This window comes from Biomphalaria glabrata, chromosome 6 (genome assembly GCF_947242115.1).
Source record: "Biomphalaria glabrata chromosome 6, xgBioGlab47.1, whole genome shotgun sequence".
Lineage (NCBI taxonomy): Eukaryota > Metazoa > Mollusca > Gastropoda > Planorbidae > Biomphalaria > Biomphalaria glabrata.
Genome location: NC_074716.1, coordinates 5,085,949 through 5,100,599, shown reverse-complemented (window position 1 = coordinate 5,100,599; position 14,651 = coordinate 5,085,949). Strand labels below are relative to the sequence as shown.

The 14,651-nt window shown below is 37.6% G+C and overlaps 1 protein-coding gene and 1 long non-coding RNA gene across 3 annotated transcripts in view; both read right to left on the bottom strand.

Moving 5' to 3' along the window:
- Positions 1 to 14,651, bottom strand: part of LOC106064633 (palmitoleoyl-protein carboxylesterase notum1-like) — a 53,646-nt gene that overhangs the window by 13,119 nt on the left and 25,876 nt on the right. For both annotated transcript variants that reach the window (XM_056033921.1, XM_056033920.1), the window contains exons 5-8: positions 5,371 to 5,423; positions 4,659 to 4,754; positions 2,750 to 2,810; positions 2,117 to 2,172 (exon numbers count right to left, since the gene is read on the bottom strand). In XM_056033921.1, coding sequence (XP_055889896.1) covers positions 2,117 to 2,172; positions 2,750 to 2,810; positions 4,659 to 4,754; positions 5,371 to 5,423 — 266 coding nt within the window. The remainder of the gene's footprint in view (positions 1 to 2,116; positions 2,173 to 2,749; positions 2,811 to 4,658; positions 4,755 to 5,370; positions 5,424 to 14,651) is intronic.
- On the bottom strand, positions 410 to 1,899 carry LOC129926979 (uncharacterized). The gene is made up of 2 exons (XR_008778684.1): positions 1,655 to 1,899; positions 410 to 1,226 (listed from the first exon to the last, which is right to left on the bottom strand). It is a non-coding gene; the product is annotated as an uncharacterized LOC129926979 (long non-coding RNA).

Below are 14,651 nucleotides of genomic sequence, written 5' to 3'. Positions count from 1 at the left end.
AATCTGATCGTTTTGGGTGCGCAGAAAAAATATGTCCCCAAAACATAAATTACGAAGCTATTATTGCAAATTAAAAAAAAAAAAGAATAATGCATTCATTATCTGTAAATCAAAACACATATATCAAAAATTGTCAAAACCATCGGAGTTTCCCTTTAACTAGAAACTATTTTAAATACTTTTTAACAAAAAAGCTTATATCCCTCAGAGACCCACATTATCTTACAGCGGTTCTAAAATTATTTCCTTTGGTATACATATGTATAACATGCTCCTAATTCAATATCAATAATAATTTTTTAGGTCATGTGACCGTGACCTACTTTTTCGATTTGTTCCACAGGTGACCCACTGGGCTTTGTTGGTAATAATTAATATACTTTCATAAAAGTAAAAAAAAATATTTAAAAAATGTTAGAAAATAATATTTTTTTATTTTATTGATGTCGATATTTCCTCCACTTTTTTAAACACTATACTCATAGGTATCTGTGGCATTTTATGTCTCGAGAGACAATCTTTTCCCTTGGCAACTTCTTGTATGACTAAAGAGGCCAATAACTGATACGCTGCTGCTAGTGTCCATTTTGATGAGCTTTATGTTGTGTTTGCACACATCGGTATACTGCAAGAGTGGACGACCAGTGGCTCTCTTGCCTTCTGTTACATCGCCATACAGAATGTCTTGTAGAAGTCAACCTACTGGCATTCTATGAACGTGGCCAAGCCTGCCAAGGCGTTAGCTCCTGATAACAAAGTAGATGTCCTGGCGCCCTGCTCTTCTTAGCACTCCCACATTGGTTATTGTAAAAATGTTTTAAAATGTTTTACATAATTCAGATGTTCCTTCAGAGTTGAAGATAGTTTACTTCCTAGTCCAAACCTCCCGCAGGACGACGGGGGATGGGAGCGGGCAGGGTTTGAACCCTCGACAGTCAATAAATCCGAACGACAGTCCAGCACGCAAACCGCAAGACCAGGCAGCCATCCTGCCACCTTATTTTAATTTTAAAGAGGCACTATAAGTAAATGGCAAGGGTTCTGTCTCTTCTAAATCAGAAGATGATTCGGAAGAATTGAGGTCTTGCGTTCTGTTTCCTTATCAGGTTCTTGTTCATACTATTCATAGTCCTCATCATCAGTTGAATCATTGTAAGTCAATTACTTCTAAAATATCTAGCACTTCTTGAGCAGTGAATTTCTTAGGGAATGAAGCTGACATTATTCTGTTGAGAAAAAAAAAATGATCCAGATTAGATGTAGATCTAATAGTAATATCATAGTAAAAAAAAAATATTATAGTTTATATATAGAATATAGACTGTCACTTACTTTATCATGAAATGTATTAATTTATAAAATAACTTCAGAGATCTTGTTAAAATAATTAATACTGTAAATTATAATACTAAAATAAAATATTGTATTAATTATTGACAATGATACTGCTGATCTACGTCTAGACTAGAGGACGTCTTAGTATTCATTAGGTCTAGATTTTTTTTCCCTCTAAGCCCCAGTGGGTCACCCATGACCCAATGAATTTAAAAGTGTAATCAATACTAAACTGGTTACTAATTCATATCAAATAATATATATAATCATTAAATACATTATCTAGATATATAATAATAACAACAAGATTGTGTCTTACCTTGTATAAAGCAGTAAAAAAATAATTTAATTCGGTCGTATACTGAGATTCCAACTTCGCATGGAGGTAGCCATATGCAAAAGGGGATATCATTCAGTAATAAGAAAACTGTAACATAATAATTGCTTCCCTTGTGTTCCATAGATGGGCCACTGGGTATTCATGGTAAAAATTACATAAAAAATGAAGTAGACATTTACTTAAACGTATTTTTCGGTTATGGGTCACCCGTGACCCACTGGGTCTTCCAGGGATATTGTATATCTGCTATTTCAATGAGGCTACATGCCAGATAAAAATGTCTTGCTTGTCAGATTTCTCTGCTGGATTTAGTATTCCTGTCATTCTATCAACACACAATTAACAAACCTTAAGTATTACACTTGAATAGAAAACACACACACACAAACGCACACGCACGCACGCACACACACAAAGAATATGTTAGAATCTTGTCATCACCTGAAGAGCGAGGTCTTGTCCCACTCCAGGAATCACTTGAGCAGTACGGGATATACCTGTCATTGAATCAACATCAGAAATATAGCGTGTATCTCTACATGGCGTGTACCTCTACATAGCGTGTATCTCTACATAGCGTGTATCTCTACATAGCGTGTATCTCCTACATAGCGTGTATCTCTACATAGCGTGTATCTCTACATAGCGTGTATCTCTACATGGCGTGTATCTCTACGTGGGGTGTATCTCTACATAGCGTGTATCTCTACATAGCGTGTATCTCTACATGGCGTGTATCTCTACCTAGCGTGTATCTCTACCTAGTGTGTATCTCTACATAGCGTGTCTCTAAATAGCGTGTATCTCTACATAGTGTGTATCTCTCCATAGCGTGTATCTCTCCATAGCGTGTATCTCTCCATAGCTTGTATCTCTACATAGCGTGTCTCTAAATAGCGTGTATCTCTACATAGCGTGTATCTCTGCATTGTTATTTTCCATTTATTTATTTGTTTTATTTCTTTTTCTTTTTTTTTTTTTTACTAAAGCCTGTACTTTAAGGTAACTTCAAAGAATTCTATGCATTTTGACATTATATTCAATATATCGAAAGATACGATGTTAGTTACTTACACGACATTTGAATGAAAATAATATGGATTTTCTAATGGATCCCATGACATGATTCCACTTCCTGAAAGAAATTTAAAAAAAAAATAAGTTAATATACATGTACAATAAATGTAGACTAGAATGTTTCAACATTGAAACAACAGCAAAAATGTTGTTTTTTTTTAAATGGTTATCTTAAATGTTCACAAAATTGTACAGTTTAAAATGTTGATGAAAGTGTAGAGTCTAAAATGTTTACAAAATTGTACAGTCTAAAATGTTAATAAAAGTGTATATTCTAAAATGTTGATAAAAGTGTAGTCTAAAATGTAGACAAAATTGTAGAATCTAAGATGTGGATACAAGTGTGGAAACTACAATATTGATAAAAGTGTAGAATCGAAAAAAAATGTTGAAAAAACTGTAGAATAAAAAAAATGTTGATAAAAGTGTAGAAGCTCAATCGTTGATTAAAGTGTAGAATCAAAAAATGTTGATAAAAGTGTACTCTAAAATGTTGATAAAGGGTAGTCTCGCATATTTATAAAAGAGTAGGGCCTATATATAGAGGAAGCGTGGTCGAGAGGCTAAGTGCGCTTCAACTTGGCTTGGCTACATAGAAGGGGGCTCGAGGTTCGACACCGGAATCAGAATTGTGTTTACTGAGCGCCTAAAGGCAGCACGGAAAACCAACTCCTAGATACCCCATCCAACTCCACTGGTCCACAAATGAGATTGGACCAAAGCGCTCTGAGCATAAAAGTAGTGCTATATAAAAGCTATATATATATATATATCCTAACAAAACTTAGATTCTAAAGTGTTGACACTTGATGTTATGACTGGCCAGCTACCTTCAAAGTACCAAACTGTCACCAAAAGTGGTGAGTTCATCGTGAATGTATAAACATCGCTTCTCGGTCATCATTGCATCTTTTAGCTGCTCATACATTATGACATGTTTGAACCTTTTCACCGCCTTTGCTCCGCCATTGAAAAAAAAATGTTTATTTTATGATCTGTGAGGTATTAACAGATTCTTCCGCGGCGGTACTTTATCCTAAAGCTATTTATAAAGAAGATGTCAAGCACCCAGGTGTTCTAACTCTCGGAATCCCCCACCTCAGATAAATTTATAAAAAAAAACGATTAGATAAATAAATAACCACCTACGCCGCAAAGGAGCGCACTTGGAACTTAAGATCAATGCGCAATATTTTTGAACTGGAACTTGTTTTTTCCGTATGTTTTTCTATTCGTTGTTTTATATTTTTTATGCCTAATTGTGGTGTTTGGTATATAGTTCAGTGACAGCTCTGTTGTTATAGATTTAATGTACACGGCATCTCTTTTTTTCTTATTGTTCATCAGTATTGAGTTACTGGTTCGGGTGATTCACCAGAAATTAGATGTTCAGTATCAGATTTTTATCTTTTGTAGGATTGAAAATTAAATAATTCTTTTTTTTAAACTTATAACATGTTATGACATCTAACATCAACTGACCTAACATTAAGTGATTAACATCAAATGACTTTATGCTAAAGTGGATATTTATGTGTAAGGTAGGCCTATTTTATACTCATGTTTTATATTAAAATGTTTGTGTTTTTTTTTTAAATATTTATGTCAAAGTTGCCATTTATATGTATGCTAGCTTTATTTTGTGTTGATTTATATATTTATATGTTTTATATTTATATATACTTTTTTATATTTATATTTTGTTAATGTTTATTTTACTTTTTAGGTTTGAGTTAACTGCTTAAGAGAGTCACGTGAGAGGCCAGCAAGATAAACAGACGCCGTGTGCACAACTTCAAAGAGAAATATTTCTTTGAATCTTTGTCGCATAGTGCGACTGTGTGACTCAATTCCAATAACATGCAAACTAAGTTTGTAAGGGTACAAGACTTAAAAGTCACTCGACCTGATCTAAACTTGGGCCAGTTCCTGGAACTCATGTAGTCTCCCATGACACGACTTCTTTCAGAACAGCTCACGTGGTCAAAGCAGTACCAGCCGCCTGGGAAAGAAATTGATATATATATTAGTAACGGTTAGACGTTGTTGAAGGGACATCGGCGACACCAGACCAACAGGGGCTCACATTGAGTTTAAGATAATCAAAAAAACTAAATTCACGAATTTGTTGAGTCAAAGTTCAGACGTGTTTGAAGGATTGTAGGATTGTAGGATTTGATGGGGCAGTGGGATTTGATAAGCGAGGGATGGGGTTAGGACTAGGCAGTGAAGGGGACAGAGAGGAGTATATTATGCTCGTTTTATGGTTATTTTTATGATAACTTTATATTCATATTTGTGCTAATGATTACATGAACTTATAAGTCTTAATAAAAGTCACGTAATAGGCCGGCAAGATATAATGTCTTGCTCCGCCTCACTGGATATGTTTTTTATTTCATACCAAGGCCTTCGTTCCAATATATTTACATTCAAAGAGGGGGGGGGGTTGATGTACCAAAACTACACAAGTGTTTTGATAATCAAAAAATATATAACTTTTTTTTATTCCCATTAAATGTTCTTTATATTTTCTTGTTTTAAAACTATCGTTTGAAGTAGAAGAAAGGATATAAATATGATTTGTTTCGATAAGGGGCAGTAACTGTTCTCCTCACCTTCCAAAAAGACAATCCATCTTTGACTTCCGTGTGATTTCCGGATGTAGTACCTGATAACAAGAGAGGGAACAACTTTTTTTTTTTTACAAAATCATAGTAATTCTATATATAAAATGTTTTAATTTGTCTAAAACACCGATACTACAAAATAATAATAAACAATACTAACTTCCCATCGAAAAACAAAAGTGTGTACAGTGTCAAGTTTTACACGCTATGATAGACAAAATAAAATCCATATTTTAGATGGCAACCCCTGGCGAATCGTGAAACGACCCCCCCCCAAGGGGGTCGCGAACCACAGGTTGAGAACCCCTGGGTTAACCCATTGGCTGAGGCTAAGTTGGTTCAACGCTTCTGTTCTCTTTTCACACGTTGCCCTCTTTAACCCTTACCACCCTGAACATTATTGTAATGTCCTTTTGTTCCGCCTAAACCAAGATTTCTTTTATTCTACAACGCCTGCGCCGTAAGGGGAGGCGAGAGAAAAAGGGGGGGGGGCGGTAACTTTGAAGAAAAAAAAAAGTATCCCAGAATCACCTTCTCCAAACCGTCAACAAACACTGCCACACGCTTGAAACCGGCTTCACAGAGTCAGACTAGCGACATAAGCCACCTTCACAATAAGCTCCGAGCTCCCTGGGAATGAAATGGGGGGGGGATGGGGGGGACAAATCTTCAATCAGAGATGTTCACCTCACTTGATTCCGTCACGGAAAAAAAAAAGGAAATGGCGATAGTCTGCAACTTCTCACACAGCGTTAACTCCCCTTGAAATTTGGTGTAAATTTTATTTCAAATTGTCTCTTTTTAAGTTGGATAATCCGACTCATAACTTTTTTTTTTAATACCCATAGATCAGGGGAGTGCACCTGTGTACACACACAGTATTGGGAGTAAATCGGACAAGGTTTTGGAGTGAAGCTGTATTACTTTGTTTTTTATCATCATCTGAAAGAATTCATCAAACCCACACACCAGGGGCATACACTAAATGGGGAGGGAGCGGGTACCATCAAAGGTGGGGAAACTGGCGAGTTGGTGGGTAACAAAATGTCGGCGGCACGCAACAACTGTAATTGGAAAAGACAATTTAGTTTTGTGTGAGTAAAGTTGTGGGCTTTGTTGGAATGGTATTAATGACACCTTGTCACAGTCTCGGTTGACATTGCCTCTTATATGTTCACCTCGGGTCAAGAGGTTGAAAAGACACGTGAAACCTCTGAGATAGAAAGAGGAAGTAAGAATGACTAAATTGACTTTAAGTCGGTAGTAACTTTACGGTCAGTTGAGTGAGGTAGCCAGGGTCGTCTCTGGGACTTGAGACAGTGCACGTATTTCTAATAGTTGTTTTCTGTACTTACAGCTGGATACATATTAAGTTTATAGTTACCCGCTGTAATGCGGACGTATTTTAATAGTGAAGTTTTATTCTAGAGGACTTGTATATTTGTTACCGCTGTTATGCGGATGTAGTTATATTTCAAATTGGATATTTTGGTGTAACTACTAGAAGTGCAGTATATTGTATTATTGAATAAATCTTATATTTTGTCTGCTAAAGTTGGATTCAAGTCAATCTATACTATGTATGTTTGTTATGTGTTAAGTGTGACTCCAGCGAGCACGAACCCAGCATTCTTCAACATTACACATTGATAACTAACGCATCGTTTACACACCTATGTCTAATTAAAATACACCTCGGAAAGGGCTGAAATACCATGGAACAAAATTGGAAGAACAGCAGACGACATTGTAAGAAAGTCTCTAAACTGGAACGTACAGGAGCTCAGCTCCGAGTCGATCACTGTCCAATTTGTGTTTACTTCGGACGGTTTTGAGAAAACTGCGACACACGATGTCGCCCCCGCATCGAGGTCGTAGAAACAACAGACCACATTCTTTATGGATGTCGCGTTCTGCATGAGAGACGATCAGGACAAGGATTTGAGAGAGAGAGAGAGAGAGAGAACTGGTTAGTGTCCGTCATTAGGGCTGTCCTTGTACGGGGACAAGGTGACCTTAAAACTCACTGCCCGCTTCCTTTCACGTGCTCTCAGCATGGTTCGTTACCAATGGGGTTTCTGATTTGGAACTTACAGAGGAAGAGAAGGGCTGGGAGAGCAAATCAAACATGGAGGAGATTCGTAGACCAAGAAGCAAAGACGGCATGATGGACATGGACCCAACGGTGGGATTCGTGGTCGAGAGACTAAGTACGCTTCAATTTGGCTTGGCTTGGCTTGGCTACTTATGACTCGGGCAGAGTTGTTGCCTAAAGGCAGCACGGAAAACCTTCTCCTCCCCCCACTGGTCAACAAATGACATTGGACCAAAGCGCTCTGAGCATTCTATAAACATAAAAGTAGCGCTATATAAAAGCTATTATTTATTTCACTAAGGAAAATCGCCCTAACATTGTCTAAATTTTGACGGTTTGCCAAAAATCAAGAATCGCCCAGAACAGATTTCAACGGCGATGAATTTTTGCAGCCCTATGCTTCACTGAGAGTCAAGAGGTTCTTGTCAAGCAACTCAGTCAAGAAAGTCAGTCAAACAAGTCAAGTATTACTACAACCTAACTCTGAAGGAACATCCGAAACTTGTTGAATTTTACAAAGATGCTTCAGCAATATGTGAAACAAAAAGCCACTGAAAACTGAATTCACTATCTGATATGAAAAAAAAAGTGAGGAAATATTTGTCTAGAATTGTGAGTTAAATTTAAAACTAGCAAAATATTTTTTTTTAAATACCGTTTTAAAAAACAAAGCGAATCTATGGAGAAGAATCAGAAGAAAATCACCGACGCCTCTCTCAGTACTGTAGGGTTTAACTCTCTATTTCTCTATAAAACACAATGAATTAATTACCACTAATTGATTTACTAACTGATTGATTTTTTGATTGATTTGTCTATTGTCATCGACTCTGAATAATTGTGCGAAATTTTAACTTGATCCTAGGGTGGAAAGCGGGAGAACATACGTATAAAAGTCAGTCAGACGCAGTTAGTTAAGACTAAGAGACTAAGACTAAGACTGCTTTATTGATCCTTACGGAAATTTGTTGTGATTACAAGGACTCGATTCTCATATAAGGACAACACAATAGAAAAATACACATAAATACAACAGACAACATAAATAGTTCATTCAGCGACTACAAACAGGTATCTTGGTGCGTTTCATGTTCCTTATAACATATAGGTGGCAAGATGCGGGTTTAAACGAAGGGCTTATAGTCAGTGAAACATCAGCCAATGACCAAATTGTCCTTTCACAAACTAGCAAGTTAAACATTAAGGTTAAGTCTTAACCATTACTAACGGCATTAAGAAACAATAAAGAATTTTAAGATCAAAGTAAGACAATGTTACTAACAACAAAACGGAACAAAGTCGATATTTTAACTCTAAACTCTCGAAAGTTAGAACGCTAAATACAGCTGCAGCAGCTACAGAGGTCAGAGAAACGTAAAATCAAACCTTTCAAGCACTCAGATTTGTATTTAATCAAATAGCGATAAGAAATTTGTAAAAGGCTTTGTTTTAAGAAACGTGTAATTGATTTATAGCCAAATTATATATATATACATCTCCTCCTTCGTGATTGAAGATGAGCACATTTCTCATTTCCTATGGACTCGAAGATGGCTGTAAAGTCCAATTCTCGCTTTAAAAAGCCGGCCGTTTACGTGGCATGGGGAGAATTGGTCATTTGCAGATTGGCCTGCTTCTTCTCTCAGCTTTTTGTTGGTTCGGCGCTCTTTCCCCCTGGCCACTCTCACCCATAGCCACTATCATGTATGGGAAATTTGATTTGAAAGCCGTGATAAAAATGTACAAGTCTGCCAACTTTTTTAGAAGTAAAGAATGAAATCATTGTTTAAAATTTTCTTGTTTCATTAACTCTTTCTCTCCTAACTGACGATACCAGCGTTGATTCCACCAGAATGTGGTAAATGATTATGGAGAGAAAGAGTTAAATTAGTAAAATCACTATTATATGTCTGTTGCTCAATAACCCATTTCGGCTTTTAATTCTACCTGCTTCTTGATAGTTTCATTTTTTTTTATATTTGCAAAAGTTCATTGTATGTTTAGTATTTAATTTAGTTTGTTAAATGTATGTTCAGATTTAGCTTATGTATAATTTTTGGATTTTATGTAGTGGTCAGAATTATAAATACTCTGGCCATTTCCTATTTTTCTTTTATATATTCTGGTCTTGTAAGCAGTGACCAGCGCTGAGCATACACACGTGGGGGGCTAACAAGGGGAGGGGGGAGAGAGAAGGGGGTGAAGGACTCTAATCTTTCAATGGCCACTTCAAAGTGCAGACGACAGGGCTACTCAAGTTCAAGGCCAAAAAAGTGGAGGGAAACGATTAATCTTTAAGGACAGGGACGGACGAGAGACCAAAGGCAAAGGGAGATCACGAAATTAATAAAAGAACAGTCGAAAAACAACTCGCCATTGCTTCTTTTAGAGAGAAGAAATATGCAGGCACAAAAAAAAAAAGATCTGGGTTTTTTTTTTCCCTGTCTTTCTCTTTTAATCTTCCTTTCGCTCGTATTAAGGCAATTCTCGTGGTTAAGTTTTTTTTTTTGTGTTTTTTTTTTCCAATCTTACGAGTTGTTTTTTTTTTTTTTTTTTTTTGAAGCTTTTTATTTAATTCCCCTTTGGGCAGAATAAGGGCTCGTAATTCCAATATTTGGTGTTAGCTCCCTTCCTTGTCCCCCGACATGCCTTAGGGGCTACAGGAGATAACCTGAAGTGGACCAACACAAGAGTCAATTGAACTGGATAAATACACTCTCTTAAGCACAGATAAGTGAGAGGGGAGCTGGAGGGGGGGAGGGGTTTAGACTTGTTTTGGAAAGACAACTTTGAGTTCCGCCCATCAAAGAGAAGATCCAACAAGCCGAGGAACAAAAGAGAAACTGTTTGAGGAAGAAGCAGTTATGAAAAAGAGAAATATAAGAGAATATTATATTGAACGAACAAACTCCTTCTTGTGATTTGTGTGAGCCGTAGGACTTCGCCTTGCAGCCAGTCCGTTTGATGGCGATCTTTTAAAGATTCTAAAGATCTTCAGGAGATCTTCTTGGGATCTTTAAAAGATCAGATGGCTGAGGATTTCGTTTCTTTCAATAAAAAGTCAAAGTCAATAAATTATTATTTTTTTTAAAAGAAATTATTATCATATGAGTCGATATTTATAAATAGAACAAGACTGAAACAAGGACAGACAACTCACTGGTTAAACTTGATGACGTTCTTATTACGTTGTCCAGTTCCCCCCACCCCCACCCTAAAAGCTATCAGTATTTTTTACATCAAATAAAAATACGTGCATAAATAAAAGAGATAATATTTGTAATGTTTCTTTCTAGCATCAATGCGACATGTTCATCTCAATGAGTCATCAGTTTCTTCCCTAGTGCTATTAGAGCATGGAATGGGTTGCCTGAGTCAGCCAAGAAAACCAGTGACTTGGCTGAAAGTAAGTCATTGGTTAACATACGTGACAAGATTGACCTCTAGGGGCACGCGTAGGACGTAATCATCTTTTTTGAAGTAACGTCTGTATTTTATAAGAAAAATATTTTAAGATATATTTCATAATAACAGGAAAGCGTGCAAAATTCCCCTTTCAGACCTTGTGGTCTATAGTGCAAATGATGTTTCTGTGGCCTAACGAGGGTGTCATGTGGCCAGCACAACGATCAACCGTCTTTACTGTTCCCCAACTAATGCCAGGTACCCATTAGAGCTGGGTGGACTCGAAGATTCCAAAATTAAAAATCCCAGTCTTCACAATGGATTCGAACTCCGGTCTCCGGTTCGAAAAAGCCAAGCACTTTACCGCTCAGCCAGTGCACCTCCAAAGCGTGCATACTAGAACTATAACACCGTTAGAAGAAAAAACCAAAGGATGTATAGAGAGTGAGAGAGAGGCTGTGAGAGACGAACAGTTCCAGGACAGCGTCAAAAAAAGTTTAAAAACAAAGTATTTGTAACCGAAACAGAGAAAGAAACAAAGAGAGAGAGAGAGAGGGAGAGAGAGAAAGAAACAAAGAGAGAGAGAAATAAATAGAGAAAGAAACAGTGAAAGAAACAGAGAGAGAGAGAAACAGAGAAAAAAACAGAGAGAGAGAAAGAGAGAGAGAGAGAGAGAGAAAGAAACAAAGAGAGAGATAGAGAGAAAGAAACAGAGAAAGAAATAAAGAGAGAGAGAGAAACAGAGAAAGAAACAAAGAGAGAGAAAGAAAGAAACAGCGAAAGAAGCAAAGAGAGAGAGAGAGAGAGAGAAAGAGAAATAAACAAAGAGAGAGAGAAAGAGAAATAAACAAAGAAAGAAACAAAGAGAGAGAGAGAAACAGAGAAAGAAACAGAAAAAGAAACAAGGAGAGAGTGAGAGATAGAGAGAGAGAGAGAAGGAAGTACATAGTGAAAGAGAGAACAAAAGCAACAGGAGCGGTTTTGACTGTCCTTATTCCGCCGCCTCACTCCCGTCCCAAACACACACAAAACAAGAAACACCGTCTCTCCTCCTACGTCCCATCTCTTTCCCTCTTTTACAGTGGACAGATCCGTAATCAGAACAGCGAAGATTTGATTGTTACATAGGTCAGTGCACTAGCGGATCCAGAACTTTGGAGTGGGGGGGGCGATTTTTTTCCAAACCCTAACCCTAACGCCCAGTAAACCCTAACCCTACGCATAAACGTGCATACAGCGCGCGCGCGCGCACACACACACACACACACACACAAACGCACGCACACACATATGTATATATATATATATAAATATGAGAATAAAAAAAGCAGCATTTCTACACCTTCGGCGAAAACCAAAACAACTGGGGCAGCGCTATAAGGTTCTCTGGTGAAGTTCGGAGCGAAGCCCCGACGCCATAAGCGTTTTCTTGCTTTTTTCACTGCAGAAACGCATTCTCCTGACAAGTACAGCTCATTATTCATCAATGGAGTTCGGGGCGAAGCCCCGACGCCAAAAGCGTTTTCTTGCTTTTTTCACTGCAGAAACGCATTCTCCTGACAAGTACGGCTCATTATTCATAAATGGAGTTCGGGGCGAAGCCCCGACGCCAAAAGCGTTTTCTTGCATTCTTCATTGCAGAAACGCATTCTCCTGACATCTACAACTCATTACCCATAAATGAAGTTCGGGGCGAAGCCCCGACGCCAAAAGCGTTTTCTTGCATTCTTCTCTGCAGAAACGCATTCTCCTGACATCTACAACTCATTACTCATAAATGGAGTTCGGGGCGAAGCCCCGACGCCAAAAGCGTTTCCTTGCATTCTTCACTGCAGAAACGCATTCTCCTGACCTGAAGCTCATTATTCATACTATTAAAAAACAACCTTTCGAATAATGTTGTACTTGAAAAATATTCTAATTTGAATTTATAGACCCATAATACATTGCAAATAAAACCGATTTGTTCCTTGAAAAGATAGGATACCCCACGTATTTAGATTTTTGCTTTGAGGATCGCCGCCGAAAAAAAACTTATTCGATAAATAGTATTCAAGAAAACTCTAGCATAAATTGTGAGTTATAGTCCCAAATTTATTTAGCTAGAAAAATATCAGATTGAGTAAAGGTTGGGAAAAGGCGACTATGAAAATGTTATTTGAGTCTAGAACTCATCTCAATCATGACTCTTATACTGAAAAATTTAGTTTGAATTCTAACTTTTCCAATGCAAAGTCTTTCTTAAATTACTTATGATAACTTCATGTGAAATTACAAAAACTCTGTCTGGAAATGGGAATGGCGGTAGAGTGAAAACGATTAATCCTCGCTCCTTTACTAATTTCTGCTAAAGATTGCATTTGGCATTAAAGAATAGGTATGGGGCGACTCGATATAAGAATTTAATTTATAGTATATATAAATTATATTAGTGACAGATTTTTTTAATTTTGTAATTTCTTAACTATAATACAAAAAGAAAAAGTATTGATTTGTCCGATGGGGGAAATGCGATTGCATGTATCGCCCCTCCTACCTGGTACAACCCTTTTTCATTTAAATTTTCTAATGATACAATTTGAGATTAGAGTGTGGTACGACATATTTACAATGGGTCACATATCAATACGTAGTTTATATTATATAGATATTCAACTAATTTTATTCACAAACTATGATTCTCCACAAAAATAGGACCGCCCCCCCCCAGCACTCAGAGGGCTAGAGTGGGGAGGGCAGTACTTGCAATCGCCCCCCCCTCACCCCACCGAATCGGCCAAAATACCAGAAAGGGAGCGACATAATATAAAATTTATATATTAATTCAACTAATTTTGTTCACAAACTATGATTTCTCAATAAAAACGGACCGCCCCCCCCCCCCACTCAAAGGGTTTAGGTGGGAAGGGCAGAAGAGGTATTCGTCCCCTCCCCCCACCAATCGGCAAACAGGGTACGACATAAAATAAAGATCGGTTAAAATATCAATAACAAGTTACAAGGATATAGATATTTAATTGATTTTGTTAGCAGGCTGTGATTTCTACCAATAAATTGGACCGCCCCCCCCCCCACTCAAAAGTTAAGGGGGGGGGCGGGATTGATAACATCGCCCCCTCCCGACCCCACCAAATCGGCCAACATACTAGAGGGGGGGGGCGAAATAATCTAAAAATAGGTTGAAATATAAATAATTAGTATATATTTTTAACATAAGTAATAAATTCGTATACAAATTGTGTGAATCCTATACTAAAGTTCGTCCGCCCCCCCCCCCCGGGTCGGCCGAGTGGGGGGGGGCGATCGCCCCTACCGCCCCCCACCCCCTGGATCCGCCAGTGGGTCAGTGTTGTTGAGAAAAAAAAGTTTAAAAAACAAAATCGTGTTGAGAAAAAAAGGGGGGGGGGAGGGATGTTAGTGGAATAGCCGCGAAAAGAAACCTGTTTTCCGCTCTGTGTGTCCACCTGGTGCAATGGACGACTTAAAAGCGACCTAAGAAAAAAATGTACGGGGAGTAATCATTGTTCAAATATTTACCGAAGACAACTCATTCACAAAATTCAACCAGAGGCGGGATAGGGGCGTAATCATTGAGACTCAAACATCCGACACTAAGATTTTTGTTTGTTTTCTTTATATATATAAAGAGAGAGAGAGAGAGAGAGAGAGAGAGAAATAGGGCACTTTACCTATAGACCATTACTGCTTATTTGTTCTCCTCTACCATTTATAACCATATACTTTTTTATTTCGAAATAATAATAATAAG